Source organism: Rhinolophus hipposideros (genome assembly GCF_964194185.1).
Source record: "Rhinolophus hipposideros genome assembly, chromosome: 8".
In the NCBI taxonomy this organism is placed as follows: Eukaryota; Metazoa; Chordata; class Mammalia; order Chiroptera; family Rhinolophidae; genus Rhinolophus; species Rhinolophus hipposideros.
The window spans coordinates 82902588-82924590 of record NC_138054.1 but is presented as its reverse complement, the minus strand read 5'-3'; the positions used below and the strand labels follow the sequence as shown (position 1 = coordinate 82924590).

At 47.1% G+C, this 22003-nt stretch overlaps 1 protein-coding gene across 8 annotated transcripts in view; it reads right to left on the bottom strand.

Moving 5' to 3' along the window:
• The window catches only part of UBR4 (ubiquitin protein ligase E3 component n-recognin 4), a 122646-nt gene that overhangs the window by 61667 nt on the left and 38976 nt on the right, over nt 1-22003 (bottom strand). For 2 of the 8 annotated variants that reach the window (XM_081057012.1, XM_081057013.1), the window contains exons 31-57: nt 21634-21734; nt 21189-21387; nt 20635-20823; nt 20134-20197; nt 18811-19002; nt 18186-18256; nt 17949-18096; nt 17290-17517; nt 16496-16666; nt 14997-15179; nt 13950-14108; nt 13461-13613; nt 12813-13040; nt 12337-12494; nt 11167-11338; nt 10709-10910; nt 9652-9815; nt 9001-9217; nt 7981-8197; nt 7213-7245; nt 6027-6090; nt 5466-5600; nt 4305-4479; nt 3529-3612; nt 3299-3439; nt 2233-2354; nt 1511-1622 (exon numbers count right to left, since the gene is read on the bottom strand). In XM_081057012.1, the coding sequence (XP_080913138.1) occupies nt 1511-1622; nt 2233-2354; nt 3299-3439; nt 3529-3612; nt 4305-4479; nt 5466-5600; nt 6027-6090; nt 7213-7245; nt 7981-8197; nt 9001-9217; nt 9652-9815; nt 10709-10910; nt 11167-11338; nt 12337-12494; nt 12813-13040; nt 13461-13613; nt 13950-14108; nt 14997-15179; nt 16496-16666; nt 17290-17517; nt 17949-18096; nt 18186-18256; nt 18811-19002; nt 20134-20197; nt 20635-20823; nt 21189-21387; nt 21634-21734 (4082 nt within the window). The remainder of the gene's footprint in view (nt 1-1510; nt 1623-2232; nt 2355-3298; nt 3440-3528; nt 3613-4304; nt 4480-5465; nt 5601-6026; nt 6091-7212; nt 7246-7980; nt 8198-9000; nt 9218-9651; nt 9816-10708; nt 10911-11166; nt 11339-12336; nt 12495-12812; nt 13041-13460; nt 13614-13949; nt 14109-14996; nt 15180-16495; nt 16667-17289; nt 17518-17948; nt 18097-18185; nt 18257-18810; nt 19003-20133; nt 20198-20634; nt 20824-21188; nt 21388-21633; nt 21735-22003) is intronic. The other 6 variants (XM_081057015.1, XM_081057017.1, XM_081057018.1 and 3 more) reach the window with 4 other exon arrangements.

The window sequence follows — 22003 nt, the reverse complement described above, 5'->3', positions numbered from 1 at the left end:
TGTTTATCTGTTACCTGTCATAGCAGCGTAGAGTGTTATTTTACTATTTCTTTCCAAAACAATGGGGGTCAGTGAGATTTTCACACTATCTAATCATTATGAGAAGAATTTGAACTGAAATGCAAAACCGTGGAACGGAAGCTGAGGACGCCCCTACAGGTCCTGTCCCGGCCAGTTTCTGTGTGAAGGCGAGAGGCCTTCTACTAAGGAAATCTTAACTGTCAGAAGAGGATGGAGACCTTGCCTTCCACTGGATGGGCTGTGAAAGTATGTGGATACGGCCTGCATTGGAAACATAAACTATCTGCCCTCTAGCTTCTTGCCAAAGATGCACACGCTGTTGTCAAAAGCTTAGGTAAGAAGATTGTCTGAAGGTCATGAAGTAAAATGCATCCCTCTAGACCTGCACCGTACCATCCCGCGGCCACCAGTCACACGTGGCTACTGAGCATTTAACATGTGACTGGTCCAAACGGAGACGTGTATTGGTATATACTACACACTAGATTAACACAGGACCAAAAAGTGTTTTAAGGAGGCAAAATATTTCACTAATAATTTTTTTATGTTGACTACATGGTGAAATATTTTTGATGTACTAGGTTAAATTAATTAATTTCAACATATTTCTTTCATTCTTTATAATGTGGCTAATAGAAACTTAAAATTACATACGTGACTTCCACTGGAAATTTATTTCTGAGACAAATCAAATAATCGGAGAGTTACATAATATAACGCGAATATTTATACTACAAAAATTGCTTTTATTTTTATTATTATTTTTTTAACAAGAGAAAAATAACCGAATTTAATATATGTGTGTGGATGGGAACCCCGTATACACGACAGAGTCAGAGACCCCACATGCAGGAGAGGATCTGAGAATTGCTTTTATTAATATGTTAAATGTTAGGCCGTTGATTTGTGTCCAAGTAGATCATGAGGGAAATCTCTTGTGAAATTTGCTGTCAAACTTATTGTAGGTAAGACCACTGAGGGTCTAGCCCCTTAGGCAAAAAAAATGGACCCTTACTAAAGAGGTTTTATGCCAGGAAAATTCTATTTTTCCTGAGAAATAGCTGTTTTTGTGGGGGTTTTTTCTTTAGTCACTGTGATTTTTATAACTGTTCTTATTTTACTGTTGCTATGGCTCTTGGGGAGCTTTTAGCTAAAGAAAAGATCGTCACTTAACAACCATGCCAGACCTCATGCTGTAGATCTTTTTCTTTGTACTCTTGGCTTGAGTTTACTATTGCACCTTGATGTGCCTTGATTCTTTTCATTTTTGTTCTACTTACGAGGTGCATTTTCACACGCCTCCTTAAATTCTTTATGGACTAAGGGAGGGTAAAACAATGGGTATATGAGCATAAACACGTCTCCAGGACCTTGGTCAATATGAACAGCCCACCCTCCCTTGCCCCTCTTCCCAACACACACACACACACACACACACACACACACACACACACACACACGAGCCTACATCAGACGTCATGTCACATACCCATTGGAGTGTTGCTTCGAGGGGAGGAGGGCAACGTCACGTGTCTCCGCTTGTTCCTGGGCCTTAGGACTCGAATTAGAGCTTGTTTACAAGAGAAGCTCACAGCAGGGTCCTGAGGTTGAAAAGGAAACCGTCAGGCTTAGGTTTTATATTATTCATGGAACTGTCTATGAAATACGTTCCTCTTGTGGTTAATCATTTACATGCATGTGGAAAATCTACCTCCTCTCACCTACAACCCTGCTGAGAAGCCCATTTCCTGACTCGGCATGTGTAAGACCCATTCACTACAAGCCTGCATCTCAGTTGCTGGTAACAGACTGGCATTTGCTCCTGAAGTCACACATGGGTTTTGGCTTTTCATCTGATGACCAGGCTCGTCTCAGCCCTGGGCTCAAATCAGTCCTCTCACACTTAGATTCTGTGCCAGGATCACTGGAAACAGACCTTGATGATGGTCATTCGTATACTCATTCAACTGACACCTGGCACTAACTACACAGGAACCAGCAGGACCTTCAGCACAAAGCAAGACAAAGTCGACCCCCTCACAAAGCTTTTTCTTCCACAGAACGAGTAAACTCTTTAAGCTTTTACTGAAGTTGAAAACTCTTCATTCTCACTACCTCCCTTTACGTCTGTTTTATCTCAATAGTTCGCACACTTAGAAAAGCGGCTTTTCCCCAACATGGCCAGGCTATCGGGGACATGGTGACACATACGGGACACAGCAACATCTGCATATAGATCTTGGAGGCCGTGTGAATACAGTCCAGCTCGCACGTGCAGTAGCCATGGATAATGTCCACCAGAGCATTGATGGTCGCTTCAACATGAGTTAGGCCTAAAGGGGAGGGAAACACAACGGGAAAACTTCTTACTACTTGAGAGTCTAAGACAAAGGTATACATTCTTACCCCCACATAAAGGTTAAGCTATCGAAAAAAATGACAAGCGCACACACACACACACACACACACACACACACACACACACAGCAAAACAAATAAAATACACAGACTGCAGGCTGTCAGCATTACTTGTGATTTGTTTTATTAATACTCTCCTAATCTCCCAAAGTGTCCTCGAAAGCCTTTCCAGATATCCTGCATCACCAAAATAAGTAGCTGTCCACTCTCTATGGATATCAAGACATAGCAGAGAAGTGTGAAGAGGTGAGCAGATTCTAAATGTTCCCCAGGCTCCCCAAAGTTCAGGTGATGAGAAACATGACCTTGACCTGCCCTTTAGGTTTCTTGCCCAAGCAACCTCCACACACCAATGAGCACCAGGGGTTGTTCTACTTTTCTAGATTGCTGTTCAGATCCTTACTCTTCCACCGACACTCAGGATATTGTGAGGGATTAAATACCAAAGACAGCAGCAGCTTAGAAATGAAATTCCCAAGACTGATGCTTACCTTTTACATCTTGAATGGCTTTGAATCAAGCTTTCAAAGATTTTTTTTTAAATAATTACAAACACCGTGAAGGACACACACACACACACACACACACACACACACACATACACACACACATGCACCTCTTTATGTGAAATATTCAACCCGACATGAAAAGATACAGGAAAATCCCACTTCTCTGTCACATCACTACATTCCTGTATCAGGAACACTGCACTCATGTCACAGACTTCTACTTTGTAAATATTAATTCTGGAAGAAATGGATGACGAAGACTAAAGGCTAAGGGTTCGATCTGTTCAAAGACAGAACTTCTATCTGGCTTCCTATCTATCAAGATTCAAGTATCCCTTTCAACATGATACCTGGCAGGCACGCAGGTGCCAAAAAAGCATTCTTGGGTTTGGAAGCATGGAGTTTCCAGAAGTGGTTCACCAGCTGGGTGATGAAACTGCAACAATCTCCTTCCAACTGCTTCTGAGGTTCTTTCCCCTCATCCACTCCTTCTAAGCAGGAGAAAGAAAACTATTAACGATGGTAAACTGGAGCTAAAATTTAATTTGTTTTAAGGTTAACTCAGGTCAAGGAAGCTTGCCTGGGGAGGGAGTTTCAAGTGGGGCCCCAATCAATATGCCAACTATCCCTAGATTCCAGCAGACACATCTAGGAAAAAAACAGTCTGGGAAAGGAATATCACAGAAAACATTGTATGTTAGAATTAAGTAGAAGGGGGAGCATTGAGGATCTTTACAGCGGATTCAGAGATCTCAGGTCCAACTAGTCAACTTCTAAAAACTAGGGGAACATCTGAGATTTTCTAGAATGATTCCTGGATTATAGAATTAGAAGGGAAAACAAGATGATGACAGCATATGGGAGCATGTACATAACAGAGAATTGTAAAGGCATCAATAAACTATTTGATAAAGGCAAAACAGGTCTGGTCCCCAGCCACTATGAGGAGAAGAGTAGATAGACTTGAGCATGGAAAAAGGCCATTATACATATTAATAAAGTAATGGCAAAACAACAGCATGAAAGCAAAAGGTATGACCCTATGGCCTTAAAGCAACCAGGGCCCAAGCTTAACTATACTCTGAGGATAGCAAGAGGCAGTGATAGATTTTATCTGATGTCTAGAGCACTAAGTAAATCCAAGAATACTCCAAGGAATAAGCACTGGAAAGCACAATTACTTAAAATGGTACAATCCTAATGTCACAAGCCCTACAAGGTATAAGAAGACACAAGAGTAAAATCCCTGCCTGAGAGCAAGGAGTCACTCAGAGGCCAGTGAGAAAAAGAGGCTGAAAGAGTGTGGAAGGTGCAGTAAGCAGATTTCAGGACCACGGCCATCCAGGTCAAGTTCACCTGTTTCCATCTGGGGCAGCTTGGACTCCGTGAAGTGGACAAGGTTGCTGGGGCGCATGATGGCGATGGAGCGAGCTGTGACCACCAGCCTCTGGAAGACCTCGGGGTCCAAGTCCTTGCCTTCTGTGCTGGACGTGTTGAGACACTGCACAGCTTTGCTCAGCAAGGCCTGATCCTACAACGGAAGGGTCACAGAGGATAAACCACAAGCAAGGGCTGGGTACTAAAGCAGAGAGGAGAGGTGAGCTGGCGGATCATCAGGATGGTGACCTCCTCCCAAGAGAATATGTTCATTACCACCAACTCCCTGGAACAACTCTTCAGAGTTCAACTTCTTAGTATATAAAATATCAAAGCATGAAAAAAGAAATCAAAAGTCACGAAATCAGTATCAAAGTATGAAGGAGAAATCAGAAACCACCCAATTCTCCAGAATTGCAATATCCCAGATCGCTTTCCTACAGAAGAAAGAGTCATTTCTTTGTGAATTCGTATCACCCAAAGATCGTGTTTCCAAAGCTGCCCTTCCTGGGGAGGTTCAGCAGGTTAAACCCGTGTTTCTCAGTTCTCTGGGTTGCAGGCAGACATGCCAACCAAGGCACCTGGGCTGCCTGGCTTCTTCCTCATGGACCTGAACTGTCATCTTTTTGAAAAACATCTACGGAAACCGGCCTAACTTATCGCCTTCGGCTGCGACTTACTTTCATAGGTGAGAACCGCTTCTCCCCAGATCTACCCCTCAGTCTCTCCCACAACCATCCCCAATGTCCTCACAGGCAAGAACACCAAATTGAGGGTTACGCCACAGTGGGCGGAAGGCAAACACCAACAGCCCTGGTCTCCTGAGTGATCCCCCTCCTGTCACTCTCTTCCAGGGAGAAACCACCCACTCGAATGACCTTCCCTCTCTTTCGGAAATCTTGCTGATCCTACAAGAATGACAGAAAAAAATAACTGCAAACCAAGAGCCCAGTGTTTGGCTTGTCTTCAGTTTGCAGGGATGTTCTTTTCATTTCTCGGGAGACACTGTAGCGTGGCAGGGTCTAACCTCAATGCCATCCTTTCCCACCTTCCTTTGCATATGAAAAGCCAACTTACTTGATCCCGTCCATGCCCCAGCTTCTGCCTGTACAGAAGGCAGCCCTGCGAGGAAACGGTTACCTTGTGGCTGTGGTAGGCCGAGCGGCTCGTGTGCAAGCTGGCCAGAAGGCTCTTGGATTGCTGCTGGACACTGGCGGGGGCCGGCAGGGACAGCAGCAAAGTGGCCAGCTCCTGAGCCGCGTTCTTGTTTCTTTCCTGACATGGAAGACAGCAGGGTTACCACGAACCCTGCCAAATCCATGCAGAATGCACTGTCCACACTCTACCCTGCCCCTCCCTCCTTTCCAGGCCACGGACAAGGTTATACTCCATGGACTGACTACAAAGAGCAAAACAAAGAATTTCAGGAACTGTCATCCTCCCACAATATAGCTGCAGAAACTGAGTCCAAGACTGTGACTCAGAGAACAATGTTCTGTTACTAACACTCGTCCTACTCGGTGGCATACTCACTATCGGTCCCCAAAAGGAGGACCGCAGGCCTGCAGCTGAAGGCTTCTTTGCAGCTTCTTTGAAAATCAAGGTTATGCTACAAATGTTCTTTAGGTTCCCGGGGCCTCGGACTCCACTGACTCCCTGCCTCTTCAGAAAGCTCCCAAGTACTGTGAAAGAGGAACTTGCCTTTTCAATGATTGGACCAACCGCAAAGCAGCTTTCCAGGGCTTCCAAAGAACTCACGACCAGCCTAGGGAGACAAAGGAGCTGGCTTGAGCACGACCACCCTTCTCTCCGTCTTGTGCTTTAGCCCGTGCAGACCAGAGACGTGAGGACCTTGGGGACCGCTAACGAATGCCAAGTACAAAATCAAAGCACAAGACCTGCCACAGGCACCATGCATATTGTTTCCCTGTGTCACAGGCCAGAAGAACCTGGCTCCTGCTTGGAGAGCAACCTGAGGCCAAGTTCATAATCCGTAACTCGAAGACAGGCCTTTTCTTCCTCAGAACAGATAGATGTGCTTCCTCCTGCTGCCTGTGGCAGGGTCACTGAGAAGGGCTTGACGGTCTCCGGTGCCCAGAGATCCGTGGGCCAGGGGATGCACAAAGGGAGAGGTGAGCCACCTTCTTACACTGGGAAGGGAAGGTTCTAGTTTACTGACACCTCCTAGAAAATGCACAAACGCAATGTCTATGGGCCCCTAAGTATGCGGAAAAGCGCAAACTGTATTTTCAGAAGCATGCCAACTGACAAATGTACAGGGTACTACAAAGCACCTTTAGCAACCTGAGCCATTTTCTCTTAGGAAAGGAACAGGAAACCCAAGTGTTGAAGGGTACCGCGTGACATGCTCCCGACCCAGGGCCGACTCCTGAGTTTCACGTGGCACAGTAAAGAGAGCGGCACCCTGACGGTTGACACTTGGGACAGAGAGGGCAAGTCCTGACAAGGCCGCTGGAGAGAAAGGCATGGGGTAGAGGAAGGAGTGAAGAACTAGGGAAGAGGGACGAGAGGCACAAAACGAGTCGCACAGAACACGCTCTCCAGTGGCCTTTCAGATGGTAGGACGTCTCCGCTGTCCCGCCGCCCCCGCCCCCCTTCTCATCCACTGCAGAGAGGGCCCAGACAGGAACGGGGGAAGGAAAGAAAGCCAAGAGAGTCTGAAGCGGCCAACACCAAGTGCACACGTACAACCCTCCGCGTACCCCACTTTTACGTGGGACAGCTCTGCAGCCATGCAAGGACCAGGACAGAAAGAAGCAGGAGGACTCTTCCACAGAAGCAGGATCAATGCAAAGCCACACCATTGGTTACACGGCTCTCTGACACACACTCACTCGTGCAGAGGAAAGAAAGAGGGCATACTAACCGGTCCAGCTTGGTTAGGGACTCAGTTTCAGAACTTGGGGGAGAAGCAAAGAAAAAAAAAAAGGAAAAAAATGTGAAGCTCATCAGAAACCTGGAAACACATCCTAAGCAAACAATAGGAGAAATAGGGTAGGGGAAAAAAGAAAGAGAGAGAGAGTAAAGGGGGAGGGCTGCTGTTGGGGGGCAGTGATTCCAAGCCAGGCTATTCTTAGGACTTACAATGTAAGAAACTCAACATCTTACATCATGAGTTACTTCGTCTGCCATGGCAGACCAGTAGCTACCTAGCACAGAGAAGCCAAGCGCAATGCTTCAGAAGGCCACTGGAGGGAGCCCTAGCAGGCTCTGAACTCGGCTACAAGACGCAGCCGCCTGCAGCCCGGTTATCACCACGGTAAGTAACTGCTGCAGAGAAAGATGAGAAGATGATGACAGCAGAATGAAAGGGAAGATTTCCCCTATAACTTCAGCAAGACTGGATCCTAATCCATAACACTAGCTTAAACATCTTCTAGTCAGCAGCCTCTGGCCACTCCAAAGGGAGCCTGAGCATGAAGGGAAGGCACAGGAGCCCGCGGGCAGAGACGAGGCAGATGGCTTTGTCTGCTCACTGAGGAGACACTGAGTGTGGGGGAGTTGTGTGAAAACTCGAAAATCACAGGTGAGACTTGGGCGGTTAGTAGAGGCTCTCTCTTAAGACACAGGTTCTGTAGGGAGAGTGAAAACTGGTGAGAATTGAAGTCAAGCCCTGCCAAGTGCATGCTGGTACCTCTCTAGGACAGTTCCACTGGTGGTGGCGGGGGCAGCGGAGTCACTCTCTCCAGTGCCATTGCTCTGGTTCAGGTTGGAAGGGCAGATGTTGCTGATGGAGGCAGAAGGGAATTCTTCCGGGGGCTCGTCGGGCCAGCCAAACTGCTCTTTAGTCTTGCCATAAATTTTTACAGCATCGATCATGGTGACACCTGCGGGGTCCACTGAGGCTCCGACTGCAGTAAGCAAGAGAAACCCTCAGGAAGCGCGTTCTCTAAAGGGCCACCACCACCGCCCTCCAAAGCAAAGGCCGGACCAGTCTGGGCACAGTAGCAAACCACGTGGGTTTCAGTCGTCGAGGAACCTTGTCTCCTCCGGCTTCAGCAGCATTTCATCTTGTATAGATGCTGAACACGTGAAGAAACACTTCCACTGGCCACGAGCCAATGAGCTCTATACTCGGAAGAGTCCCTCCCCATCACTTAAGGGTCGGATCCTCTGATGCCATCAGCGTACTGACTGTATCACCCGTCCCCACCCCCAGGGAGCTCTGAGCACGCCCTCTGTTCACGGATCATCACCCTTTACACTAAAAGCAACTATTTCCAAGAGAAAGAGCAATGCCAGCCTTATGGACGGCTCAGGCACTTGTCCTCTGAGGGTTTAGTTTTCAACAGCATGGCAAGGCAAGGCATTAGCTAAACACCCTCCAGTGACATGGGACCCGAGGCCCTCATCTCTGCTTGAAGAAAGCCCTGCGACTGCACACGCTAACCTTGCAGCCCCTTCAGCAAGCCTACGGAAGCGAAGCCCAACGCCGAGCTGTACCCTATTTCTACTCCTCCCACTCGCAGGTGGCTCCCCTTCCTGTCACCTTGCCTGCTTTGTATCTCAAATGCAGCTCAGAGTTTCAGGAGAGAGCACTGAGCTATCAGTAGAGCAGAGGGTTCCCAGAGTACCGGAGGGTCACAGGGCAGGGCCCCTCAGTGAGCAGCCACTATCAAAGGGACACAGGCTGGGCCAGGGGCTGGTGACTCACTGAAGAGGTTCAGCTTCTTATCAGCCTGCAGGGCCTCTTCTCTGGTGAAGGGGAAGTCAAACCAGCGCGAGCGACTCAGGCTCAGCTGCATAGTCCTGCCGAATACCTCAATATACGCTGGGGCCCGTTCGATCGCCTGCGACCCAATCTGGATCCGCATGCCGGTCATCACCATTGTGCTGTTGTTGTTACTGATCTCAATGGTGAAGCCACCAGGCTGGAGGGAGGAAAGGCACACGTCAGAGACGAGACAAGATCCTCGGGGCAAAGCTGCACACTCCCCTGACAGGGTCTCCACGTGTGATCCTAGTGATCCTGGTCCGTTAGCCCAGGTGCTCCCCGGTACTGACTTCCTTGCCCCCAAAGATGGGGACATTGAGGCAGGAAGCAGACTCTCCTCAAGGCTTGCTTCTCCCGAGCATTCACCACCCCGCTGCGCTCGGCACAGTACCCCTACTGGTAACGTTGGAGTAGGAGCCCTTGTGCACGGGAGTGGGAACATCATTTACTCCGGGGGCCATACAACACGAAGCAAGGGTTAGTGACTGCGAGTATCCACTTTATACTTGGGTCTAAACCCAGGTGTGTTCAACACTACTGTTTATGAGTCCTGCCCCCCAGGGACCAAACCCAGCCGGGCGCAGTCCTCACCTTGGTGTTGGCCACATACATGCCGGTGGAATTCAGCCGGTGCTTTATCTGTTGTGCATTATAGACCTGCAGGAGGTCATTACCACCAAACTCCACATCTGTCAGCTGCTGGTTGTGTTCAAAGAAGTCAATGGGGAAGGTCACCTGGCTGGACGTGCGCGTTGCTGTGGAGAGCAGCAGCAGATTGCCGAGAGCGTCGGTAAGTGGGGTCTCTACCACCGCTGCGCCCACGCCACAGTGAGGACCCCTTCCCGCTGAGCCCACACGCACACTCTGACCTTTCCAGACAAGCTCTGGGTGATAACGCTGCATCAGCGTGATGCCTACACGTGGTTACCTGTACAACCATCACTATCCCTATAACCTGGCAGGACAAAGAAATCTGGTGGTGGTGTTGGGTCCCGTTAATACCACCAGGTTCTCTCACGGCTGGTTTATTTAAAATAGAAACTGCTTCTTCACAGGAGGATGAGCTGCATCATGACCTCACACAGAGACTCAAGGACAAATCTCAGGTAATGGGATGGCCCCTGCAATCATCTTTGCTTAGCCAGATTCAGCCCTAAATTCAAGCTTTCATGCCCCGCTGAGTCCTCCACAGTCAGGAAGGAGCAAGACTCCCACCTGGGAGACCTAGGATGGGTGCTTCACTACTCAGCGAGACATTAACCACCTGAAGGACCAACCCTTCCATCAGTTCCACCTCGCACTTCACATCAGGCAAGCCATTTTCCCCAAACCCAGAGTAAAGTCTCTCAAACAAGGTCCAGGAGAAATTTCTTTCCCAGGCACCTAAGAATGGCTGGCCTGAAGTTGAGAGCCAACGCGTGCTTTCCCATTTGTACAATGTGTCTCTACAAGCCACACAGACCATTGGTGGCTTCAGGAAACTTGACTCTGCTTTTGGGAAACGAGCTAGCATATATCCCTACCTTTACAAAACGTGCAAGCGGGACAGTCACCAACTCTTCATGGACATTTACAACAGTCTACGCTGGGTCATCATCTAGAAGACGCCATTCCCACTCCCCCACCAGTCTCTGAGGAGGCGCCTTACTGATGGTAGCCGCTTTCCGCTTTCGAATAGGCTTCATTACGCTGAGGACACTGCTGGGCTGCAGTGACGGCTGCAGCCAGTAGGAGGTGTTCTCCACGTTGGCCATGTAAATGCGCAGGCTGCCGTCCTCACACAGCAAGATCATGGTGGTCCGCTGCTGCTCGTTGCAGGCTGTGTGTCTAATGGCGACCATGTCTTGGATCTAGGGGCAGGGGACAAGGGGGGATATCAGTTCCCACACCCACAGGTCAGAACCTACAGAGAGAAAGAGGCAGGGAAGCAACTAGTTTCGTGCTCAGCTACGGGTTACAAAGGATGGCGAAGGCATCTAGGAGAAAACTGATCACAATTCTTTTGTAGACCTCCACCGAAAGAGCTGGAAAAGTGGCAGAATACACAAATACAAAACTAGACCAGGTTCACAGTCGAATCCAGTGATGGGAGAATCTGGCACTAACCTTTGCTTTAGCAGGAAGAGTCTTTATCTCTTGAATAAGAAAAGTGTCTGGTTTCACCATGACTACCAGTGGCACACCTGTGGTTTGCTGGACACAACACACCAAGCCAGGGTGGTTCATCACCTCAGACCACTGGCAAAGGGCAGGAGATGTCTTACTGCCACCATTGGAACTGCACACAACAAAAGTGGCCACAGTTAGGTGTCAATCACCAATTACTCGTGCTTCCTTTGACCTAACAGCCGTCCTTACTACATTCCTGACTCTGAGAGCAACATTTGTTCAGGGACTCAATTATCCACGAGCCTCAGCTCTATTCTGAGCTACGCACGCACACACACACGCACACACATACATATATACACATATGTATATACTCTCACATGGTCCACTGTGTGAGGTTCCACTGTCTGAGGGAACAGGTGACCCTATGTGCCTAGAGGCTGCCAACTGCATAGGACCACAGAGATGCCCAAGGCTGATGATCCATTTTCCTAGTAAGACTCTCCAAGTAGATGAAGTTATATCTGAATGGTACCCACTTTATTTCATCCCAAACCAGGTCATTCACAAAACAGAGACCAGACACAAAATGCTAAAATGGCTCTTCAATATCAGATTAAGAAAAGATGGTAAGAAACCCTAAACTTCTTCTTCCTCCTCCATGAATAAAACACTCACTCCCTCACACATACCTCTACTATCTGGAAATGTGATGGGAGCCTCTGCCAACCCCAACCATGCCCTCACTACCGACACCATGTTCTATTTACTGATAAATTCCCCAGGGGGACAACTTAAAGGGCATTTTGACAGCGCTGTGTGTCTAGGAGAAGCTTACTTTCCCTTCTCAAAACTCAGTAACCATATTAAAATCGGGTTTGCTGCCTGGACTATAGCTTTTCCTTCTGAGTGACAGTCATCCCCCAAATTATCTCTTTTAGCTTGGGGTCTTTTAGCTTGGCTGTCTACATGTCTACCAACCATGTAGACAGCCCGAAGTGTCAACACTGGATGCTGCTTGACTTTAAAGACCCCTAACGGGACAGAGAGGTTTGCTGGAGAGAAGCAAGTTTTACCAGATTCATACCAGATGGCACTTGGGAAGGGGGTGGGCTTCCATATTCCTGTGGGCGCTGGGGAAGCTGGACACTCAGGCCTCATGCTCACCTTTTGATGTTGATGGAGAAGAGCTGCAACACCTCCAGAGTTGTCCTGCTGATGGTGGCTGCAAAGGACCGGCCTTGACAATAGCTGAAGAACAACATCTGCAACACGTGAGAGTAGTAGACAGACACGCCGCCGCCTGCCACCTGGCTGTTACTGTCCTGTGAGGAGAGCGACACAGCATTTGCATGAACTCCTCATGGGGCCTTGGCTACCAGCTTCCAGCTTGGCTGGTTATTAGTTTTAAATCATTACTACAGGCTCTCGTAGTCTAAGCATGAGATCCCTGTGGGCAAATCTTAGAATTACGTGAGAATAAAGAAACATCAAATTGAATGAGCTTAGTCCTAAAGGACAAGAGTTTTTGCAATTAGGTAAAAAGCTAGAAGAAAAGAGAAAAAAAGGCCAAGAACAACAACAGAAGAGTTGCTAAGCTAATGAAATCTGGAATAGAAAGGATCGGCTACATGTGCTCTAACCTTCAGGTCCTCGTGGTTGATTTCCAGAACATTCGTAACGTAGAAGGGTCCCTGCTGGGCACTGCTGGCCTCCTCCATGAGCTGAGTATAGATGTACCCAGCTGAAGACATTATTACCACGATGTTCTTTCCCTCCTCATTGAAGAGGAAGGTAACGTCTCTTATCTTTGAGCTCGGCAGAAGAAAGTAGAAGGTTGGACTCAAGGCATCAACAGACAGGTCATAAATCTGTGGGACGGATGGAAGACAGATGAAATAAGGGAGGTCTATTTCAGCTGCACCCTCAAATTCTCCTGGAGAATGCAAAGGGCTGTAACTGATGAATACTGGGCATTCTCCACTCAACAGCACCTGTAAGTGTTCGGCCCTGAGCATATAAAGAGGAATAAAGCATCTTTTTCTCTCCCTCAAGAAATGAGTAGGAAAGCAAGACACATCAACAAATTCTGTGACAAATGAAGGGACAGCTGTGCACTTGGTACAGCAGGGACAGAACCAGGATGGGTTTCATACTGGCTACACACAGAAAGCTCCCGCTCAGTCAGCAATGGGCCAAAAGGCAACAAAATGTTGGGATTTTTTATTTTTAGTTTCTGGGAGAAGCCAGCACACAATGGAGATCAGAAATTCAAAGAGTGGTTACTGTACCTTGACGAAGTCTGCAGTGACAATCGCTAACTCAGTCTGTGAACCAGGTAACCACACGGCTTTGATGATGAAGTTCCCCGTGGCCAACTGGGGGTGCAGCACCAAGTGATCCGAAACAGAGCCTGAGCTACTGAAGGTCAGCACGTGACAGTCCTGGACGCAGGTGAAGGAACAGCATGGTTAAAAGATGATTTAGAAATAGGCTAATTCATTTCAGAGTTCTACTGTTCCCTTTTCTTCCCTAATAGTCCCTGCTTCCAGATAATATTCAGACTGTCTAATAACACATTCAGGTTTCAAGGAGACACAAAGAACATTTCCGATATAAAAGCAATAGGGAAGAAATTCAGAGAAAGACTTCTCTTGCATTAAGCAGCTTTTAAGTTTAACCTCAGCAAGTTAAGAGAAAGTGGTGCTGAGAACAGGAGAGGGAAGGTGACTGTAGGTAACCGTAGCTGTAGGTCACCAACCCTGAAGCATGACTGTTACCTTCAGCCCGCACACAGCCAGGTAATCCTCTTTGCACGGATTCCCAGTGAGGCTCAGCACAGTAAAAGGGACAGGGGCAGACGCCAGGCGGGTCAGAGTCAACTTCCTTTTGCTGGAATCTGCTTGCTTCAGAAGTGCAGAGAGCTGCAGAACAGTGATCTGCAAAGGAACAATTACCAGTTGATTCTTACCCCTCGTCCTCTCAGAGGACACAGAGCAAAACAAAAGCTTCTTCAACAGCTACTAGTTTGCAGGTGTTTATCGTGGATAAGTCTCTCAGGAAAATCCTACACCAATACCGGCCTCTATTTCTCCTAACTGAAAGGTATGGGATGTCTTTCATTTCCTCCTTCCAGTTAGGACCAAACAGATGAATAATAAAAACAATTTCTCTCTGTATCATGTTCATAAAAATAAAAAAAAATTCCTTTGTACTATGCCCTTTCTAGCTTTCTATGAAATGCTTTTGAAGTATTTTCAAACTGTTTTAAGGACTATTCATCCCTCTAGCTTTTTATTTCAGATAAGATTAAAACAACATTACTGATGATGAAGAGGCCAGAATACAGAAAACCGTGAATTAAGATACCTACCCCTCGTCCAGCTTCTCCTGGTTCTATAACACAGCAGTACCCTTCCCTGTGTCCTTAGAGAGCTGAGGGGCAGGCAGAACTAAACAGGGAACACTCAGCCTTCCTATGATGACGTTTCTCCCTCCGTCTGTGCCTCCCAGAGTGACCAAACTGGGCAAGATTGGGAGCCACACTGTCCTAGAAACTGCTGGTCATTACCTTCCCCTGGGGGCTTGAAGTCTATGCTTTGAGTAGGAATTTACCCATTGGAAACCCAGTCTTTGTTCTCGCCATACTAGGTATAAGTCTAATCATGCTACTCAGGGTAGAAATGCCCATGGAGAACTGTCCCTAAAGCATTCTTAGAACCCGACAGACTATTCCCCAGAGGGCCAATCTGAGCATAGTCATCTGTTTTGCTTAGCACTTAGGACAAACGTGACTTAAATAAGTGGGTAGGAACTGGAGGACCCACCTTGCCTTTCTCATGGCTGACAGCCAAGTGCTGGCGGCGCCCGTGGGGGGAGGACAGCACGCACATAGCCACCCGCCTGAGCACGTGGGCACTGATTAGCTGTCGAATGGTCTGGCCCTGGTCTCCGCTGTAATTCATCCGGACGTTCTCAAAGGCACCTTCCTGGGAGCCCAAGGTGGGAACCTGGTAAAGAGGGAAGCAGAGAGAGCAGGCAGTAATGAGGCAAGCAAGCTCAAGTGGATTCATACGCTGTGCACACGACCGAGATACTACACGGTTTGGTCATTCAAGAGCAAGGGATTCCAACCTCTAATGCATGGGTACAGGTAAATTTGAAAAGTTATTGTCAGTCCAATAAGAACAATGCAGTGAATGCTTCATAAAGCTAAATTTAATTAATAAAAGTACTGGCTTTGGGGGTGACCAGTTAGCTCAGCTGGTTAGAGCGCAGTGCTAATAACACCAAGGATGCCAGTTTGATCCCTGCCTGGGACACCGTGAGCTGCACCCTCCTAAAAAATTTGGCTTCTAAAAAATGTTAAAATGCCTTTTAAAAATAAAATATGGTGATGATAATGGAATTTTTCTTCACTGCACTAACTTGGGAAAATTAAAAGTCAGCGGCTTTATGGATCACCACACCAATACTACCCCAGTATTTTTTAGGTTCATCTTTAACATCGAAAAGTCTAAAAACAACCGCTCTAAAATTGTGACTATTTTTTGTTTGTTTGTTTGTTTGTTTGGAGAGTGAAGGGAGCATATCCTGGACCACATAAGTGTCTTCTACTCCTTACATTCAGGTACCTCGGCTTTAAAGGCATGGATTCAGAAACCTCTGTCATACTGCTGTGTAACCACTGTGTAAAACTGATTTTAATTAAATACCTAGATACGTATGTGTATGTATATGTGTGGATTTCCAAGTGAACCTTTTTTTCCCTTAAAAGCAGTCACCTGGTGAGGTCTAGTCACGCACCTCACTGATTTTACACTTCCCTTTACTTTCCATGAAAGAGGCCGTGCAGACCCCACCGGAAGTCCTGTATTCAGTGCTCAGCACAGGTTTTAAAGTAGATAATGGCTTACAACTTGTAACCCATGTCATATGAAGAACTAAAGGAAAGTCACTTAAAGCAAAAGAGGGCAAACATTATTCTTGTAAGCTAGATGAGCCTCAGGGCAGAAGACACAGGAGGTTTTCTATTTGATATGCGGAATAAATTTCTATTGTAAACTGCCTCCAAATGAAGCTCCTCACATCTTGGTAGTTCATTTATTTATATGAACTGAAAAGGGGCCCTATTCGCTGGGTTGGTCCAAATGACATCTTCTGAAGACACACCCCAGGTGCTGGTTTTCACACCGGCTGTCACCTGAGGTCCTAAGTTCTGAAAGGCCAGGGCTTGCCTGTTCTAAGGATATTCCTCAGTCTCTAGCGCACTTTGGCATCTCAGTAAGGAGGCTGGTTCCAACACCCACCCACCTGACACACTCACCATCAGCTGGTCTGTCATCTCAACCACCTTGTCCACCGTGTGCAGCTCACGGAGGGCTTGCTGGGCCCGGCTGCTGCTCCCCACGGCTGAAGCCTGCTGAAAGTTGGTCTGAATGGCATCCATGAGGAAATTGAGCATGTCTAACACGAGAGGAGCGAAGGAGAAATTGGCCTGAGAAAAATCCAAATACACAAGTGAAAAAAAAAAGACAGAAAAATAATGGGTCATACTCATAACAATCTTCCAGTATCCACCCTAAGAACCCATTACGGAAAATCATCTCATTCTGTCCATAAGGCTGGATTTGACTTAGTCAGCATGCTACTATGCTACTAACTACGGAGCAATCTTTCTAAACCAGGACTCCTACACAGCCTAATATTCAAACGTGTCCATCATGCAGAATTAGCTAACTTCTCTCCTATGAAACTGGAATGGTTCTAGTTATATACCATCCTTGGGAAAACTGAGAAAATAATCACTTCCTGTATTCCTTGATTCAGATGAGGAACCCCAGCCAAGAAAGGGTGTTCTCGAGTATTACACAACTAAAATGTACCCTTCCACAAACCCCCATAACCCTCCACAGTCATACATCCTTTCCCTATGAGGTACGACTGATGACACATACTGTTCAAGTCCACACTGTGGAAACAAGTACACTTCGAGAAAGGAGAAGCAACTCCAAGTCCCACCAGTGGGGCTCCATGGAGAGCCCTGTGCACGGTTTGCTTGTGAACCACCTGGCCCGGCTCTGCCCTCTGCCCGAGGTGCTGGGCAACACCAGAACCCACCTGGTCCTGCAGCTCCTCCCGGCAGCCCTCCACGGTGCGGCACAGGCTGCTCTTCTTGGGTTTCTCCTCGTCAGCACTCTTCCCATCACTGATGGTGACTTTAGCCTTGTCAGCTGGGGACGTGCTGGTGTGGCGCACCAGACTCTCCGAAACCCTGGGTTCACTCTGAAATGCTGACTCCTTCATGGTGGAGCTCATGCCACTGCTGGGTGTTCGCTTCACCAGCGCCTGGGGACAGAACACGTCAGACGCCCTAAGCTCTTGCCACAAGCACAGATGAAATATTGCCTGAGATCTTGGAAGAAAATCTGACCCAAAGGAGAAATTGGCGAGCCATTTAAACGCTATCTGAAAGCCTGAATTCTGATCTTCATAGTATTCACCTAATACGTAATATGTACCCACTCACAGCAGCAGGTCTTGAGTATAACCTCTGAAATCATGGGGAGGTCTTAGGACCTCCTGCAAGATCTCTAAGGACCCTGCAAGTTCTAACATTCTAAGTGAAGTGCTGAAGCCATGATCAGTGACAGAACCAGACATTACTCCTGGACCCAGGCCATCATGAAGGTGACGTGGGAATTACCCAGTTTGGCTTACGCACTCCGGGTCACTACCCAGTCACCCCTGACAGCCCAGCAAATGGTGCAATCTCTCACCAAACAGCTGCCATCTTCCTTGGCTCCGCAGTCACAGAAGAAGGATCCATACTTGGCGTAGGAAATCTCGTGGTCCTTGTGGCACACCTTGGCGCACACTGTGCACACACCCACCCCATCCACCATCTTGCAGGTGTGACAGTGGTACCTACGAAGAATAAACACCAGCAAATGAGCCCAAGATCACCACGCTCAAGGCCTGGCACACCCTTACCTAAAAGGAAGAACTCCTCTTACCAATGCTGGTTCATGAATTCTTTCTGAGTGATGGTGAAAGTGCAGAGTTTATTGCAAAGAGAATCTTCATCCTTCAAAGACATAAGTCTTTTTAATCAGAAATATATCCCTCCGCACCATACAGACACCCACAAAAACACACCCTTATGTAAACAGTCGACTCATAAATGGCCAGCAGAAACCTGCTCCTAGTGGAAACGTCATACACACTGCAAATGTGCTACAATTTCAGGTGTGACCTTAGGAGCTTTGTGATTAAGAGAGAGAGAAATCTCATGCCTTCTCTACATAAGTGCTCACCCCACTCCCAAGAAGAACTCACCCCTGAAATGCTTTTTGGATGCAATAACTACGCGATAGCAGGATAAATGAGTCTGGCTGGAAGAAGGCAATGCTTATTAAATAGCCCTTTTCCAGGAGCTGAGGAGCTGAGGTCCCTACAGCTCGCTCTGTGGCCTGGAGAGTCATCCTGGCATTAATTGTGTAAGCTGGGAGAAAGCAGGGAGGACCGGGAAGCATCCTGAGGCTCCAGGGCTGGAAGGGTAGGCCAAGGGCTTGTCAGCGTGACTGTGCACAAGCACTCCACAGTCGCCCGTGGGCCGCCCCATGGTGAGCCGGTACTCACCGAGTCCTCAGCCTGCGAGTCCTCCTCTTCCACGGCCAGCTCCTCCACCCAGTCGGAGTCCACCTCGATGGCCCGCTCTTCCCCGTCCACGGAGAGTTGACTCGGGCCTTGACCGTTACTCTGGCTCAGGGCATTAGTGACATCAGCCAAGTAAGACATGATATGGCACGTGCACTCCAGGACCGCCACATGCTACAAGAGAAGACCCCCAGCCAGAGGAAACTCAGTTCTCCTTATTTCATCATTCTGTAAACTACGTTTTCTCAAGCTTTCGCCAATAAAGCTCAATTTCAGAGGAATGGTATAAAACCAAAAAAAAAAAAAGGCACGAAAAAAATTAATTATCCATTTCCCTAGCTCTCAGCACCATGTAGCTAGTCAATAAATTGTACTAAATTACTGCACATTCATTTATTCTTAAGCACAAAAATAAGTCTCTACAAAATCTTGTAAAATTGAAATGAGGAAAGAAAGACTAAAAATGGCAACAAAAAACCATTCAAGAAAAGACTAGATTCAAAGTACGAATAGGCTCTTATTAGCATTTTTTAAACCGTTAGTTAAAGACATTTAAATTATTGGGTTTTCAATGGATCTTCAGGAGAAATAGCTTCAGGGATCAAGTGAAAGTGTCCAGCAAAGCACCGCAGGTGGTCGTGCTTTTCTAACAAACCCAAGCGCCTGGCATCAAAGCCTCAGATTGCTCAGCTCCTCACTCTGTACTCTGACTGTTCAGAACTGAAAAGATAAAGATGAGCAAGAAACCAGAGAGGAACGAACGGTGCCGTGGTGGGTCTCAAAGGCCGGTTATCTGTCCTTAGCCCCCTAGGTGAAGTTCCTGAGTTGGGTAAGGGAGGAAAATGCCTGAATGTTAGATTTCTGTCAGTTTCAACCCCTTTTTTTCTCAACACAGTGACCTGACCGTTCAGGCAAAGGAAATAACTCTAGCATCTGAACTGGAGCTGAAGAGGTAGTCTGCAATCCCATCTTATACCCACTCGGAGAGCACAGTTCCCATGCAGGAGCAGGGGACCATTTTCTGATGCATTATCAGTATGGAAAAATAGCAGGAATTCACTATGTTTCAAGAAGGATTCTGGTGGATGTTTGTTTACTAGAACATTTCCTTCCTACCACCTCTTGCCACCCAAAAGAAGCCTGAGGACATGCAGTTAGAAATATCACACTTCTAGGTCTTTGAGATTGTAGTGTTGTGCTCTGTAGACTGGCAGGGACAGAAGCCAATGGGAAAGACAGACTTCCATCTGACCACAAACACAGAATCATCACCCCTTGACTGTTGTCACTCCTCATTTTTCTTACCTTTCCATGCATTACATTGGCATTCAGTTTTTCAACCACATTCTTCTGTGAAAGATATTTCTTGCTGTCCCAAAGAAAAAAAAAGGGGGGGGGGAGACACAAAATCATCTAAGGAACCAAAGAAAAGAAACATTTTCATGAATCTTGCATCAACTTGTGGACGTTATAAGCAAAGGAATACATAAGCAAAGGAATTCTTAGAAAACCACGTAGGTAAACCAGAGGTTGGGGTGCCCTGGCCTTATCACGGACAGTACACTTTCCCCAAGACTTCTTCTAGGAATGAACCGGAAACACTACTAAGAAATTAAGGAATATTAACTCTAAAGTGAACAGAGTTATTGGTTACTCCCTCAATCCTCAATAAAAAGGCAGAGATTCAAGTTTCTTTTATACTCACACTGAGATACAAAGACAAAAACCTGCAGTTCCTTCTTCCCCCCTTTATCTAAGAGCAATGTTATGACCTAAGGGCGGGTTCCTCCGGTTTTGTCATCTTACCATCTACTCAGCCAATCCACAGCGGCATTATGAAGCTGAAGATGACCAGCACCTTGACCGGCGCTGGCCAAGGTGGCCATCACAACCATGAGTTCAGGGAAACCAGTACCATCACCATTGGCCAGCATCTCTGTTGCCATGGGGATCAGGGTACCCAGAAGCACAGCACACACACCTTCCCCGACTTGGCTGGTAGAAAAGAAATAGCAAATTGGTGAGTAATCAACAGAAATCTGATTCAATGTACCTGTAAATTTGTAAGAGTAATTAAAAGAAGTTTTAAATTAAACATTAAATACATGACTATATATACTTTGGACTTGGGCCACTAGAGCACACAAAACAGTCACCTTGGTTACAACTGACAGGTCAAGTCATTTCAAGTTTTTCCATGGGAAAAATCAAGGAGCCCTACTAAGCTCCTTGAGTCTAGTGAAGGGAGCTATGGGATCACTGAAAATGCTAACGACAGATGCCTAAAGGAAAGATAGCTGCAACTGCTCTCAACACATTTCTGGAATCATTGGAGATACGTGACATAAACAGAGTGCTACCTGTTTTCCCGAACAATGTATGTCGTCAATAACTGCAACAGCTGCCGGTTCTCCTGAATCACATCCAGCTGATCAGAATCTTTGGGGGGCGATGCAGTCATGCGGGTGAGCCAGGCCTGGAGACGTACAGGCTCCACACAAGCCAGCTGCGCCAGAGAGCCACAGAGATGCAGAAGGCTCGGGTTAGGGCTCTTCTCCGCTAGGGACAGACCAAGAGGCCAAGGTCAGTGGAGGGAGGGCAGGGGGAAAGGGAGGAAGGCGCAAAATGTGAGCCAAGAAAGGGGAAAGGCTTCAAGCAAGTTTTCCACTTCCTTCCAAACTTTCTGAGGGATTCTCTTCACTTGTTAGCATTTTCATGCTGTAGTTAAACTCGGGCAGAAGATAGGCACAGTATTAGCTTGACATCAAAGTTCCCATAAGAAGATTACTAAAAGCTGTCACTCACTCAGCTGGAAGAGTTTGGTGAAGAATTTCAAAACTCGGTTACAGAATTTAGCAGAGAGGTTCTCATTGGCTGTTGCCATCATGATCTGCACAAGTTCTCCACTGGGAGGCAGGAAGGGAAAAAAATTGAAAGAATCACATTAAGCCACCCGTTTCCACTTCTTCACAATCTCATCTTCTCTAGGGGAACTGGTCATTTGTGAGTCAACAACACAAGATGTTCATGAAATCAAGTCCTCATCAATAAGCTCGAGGAGCCAGCAATGAAGCTGAGTCCTCTCGCAGTTCTGTGTGTATACACCTAAGCAGGCCTTAAGTCTTCCCTGAGAAAGAACACTTACGTCAACATATCCAGCTCCTTGCTTTCAGGA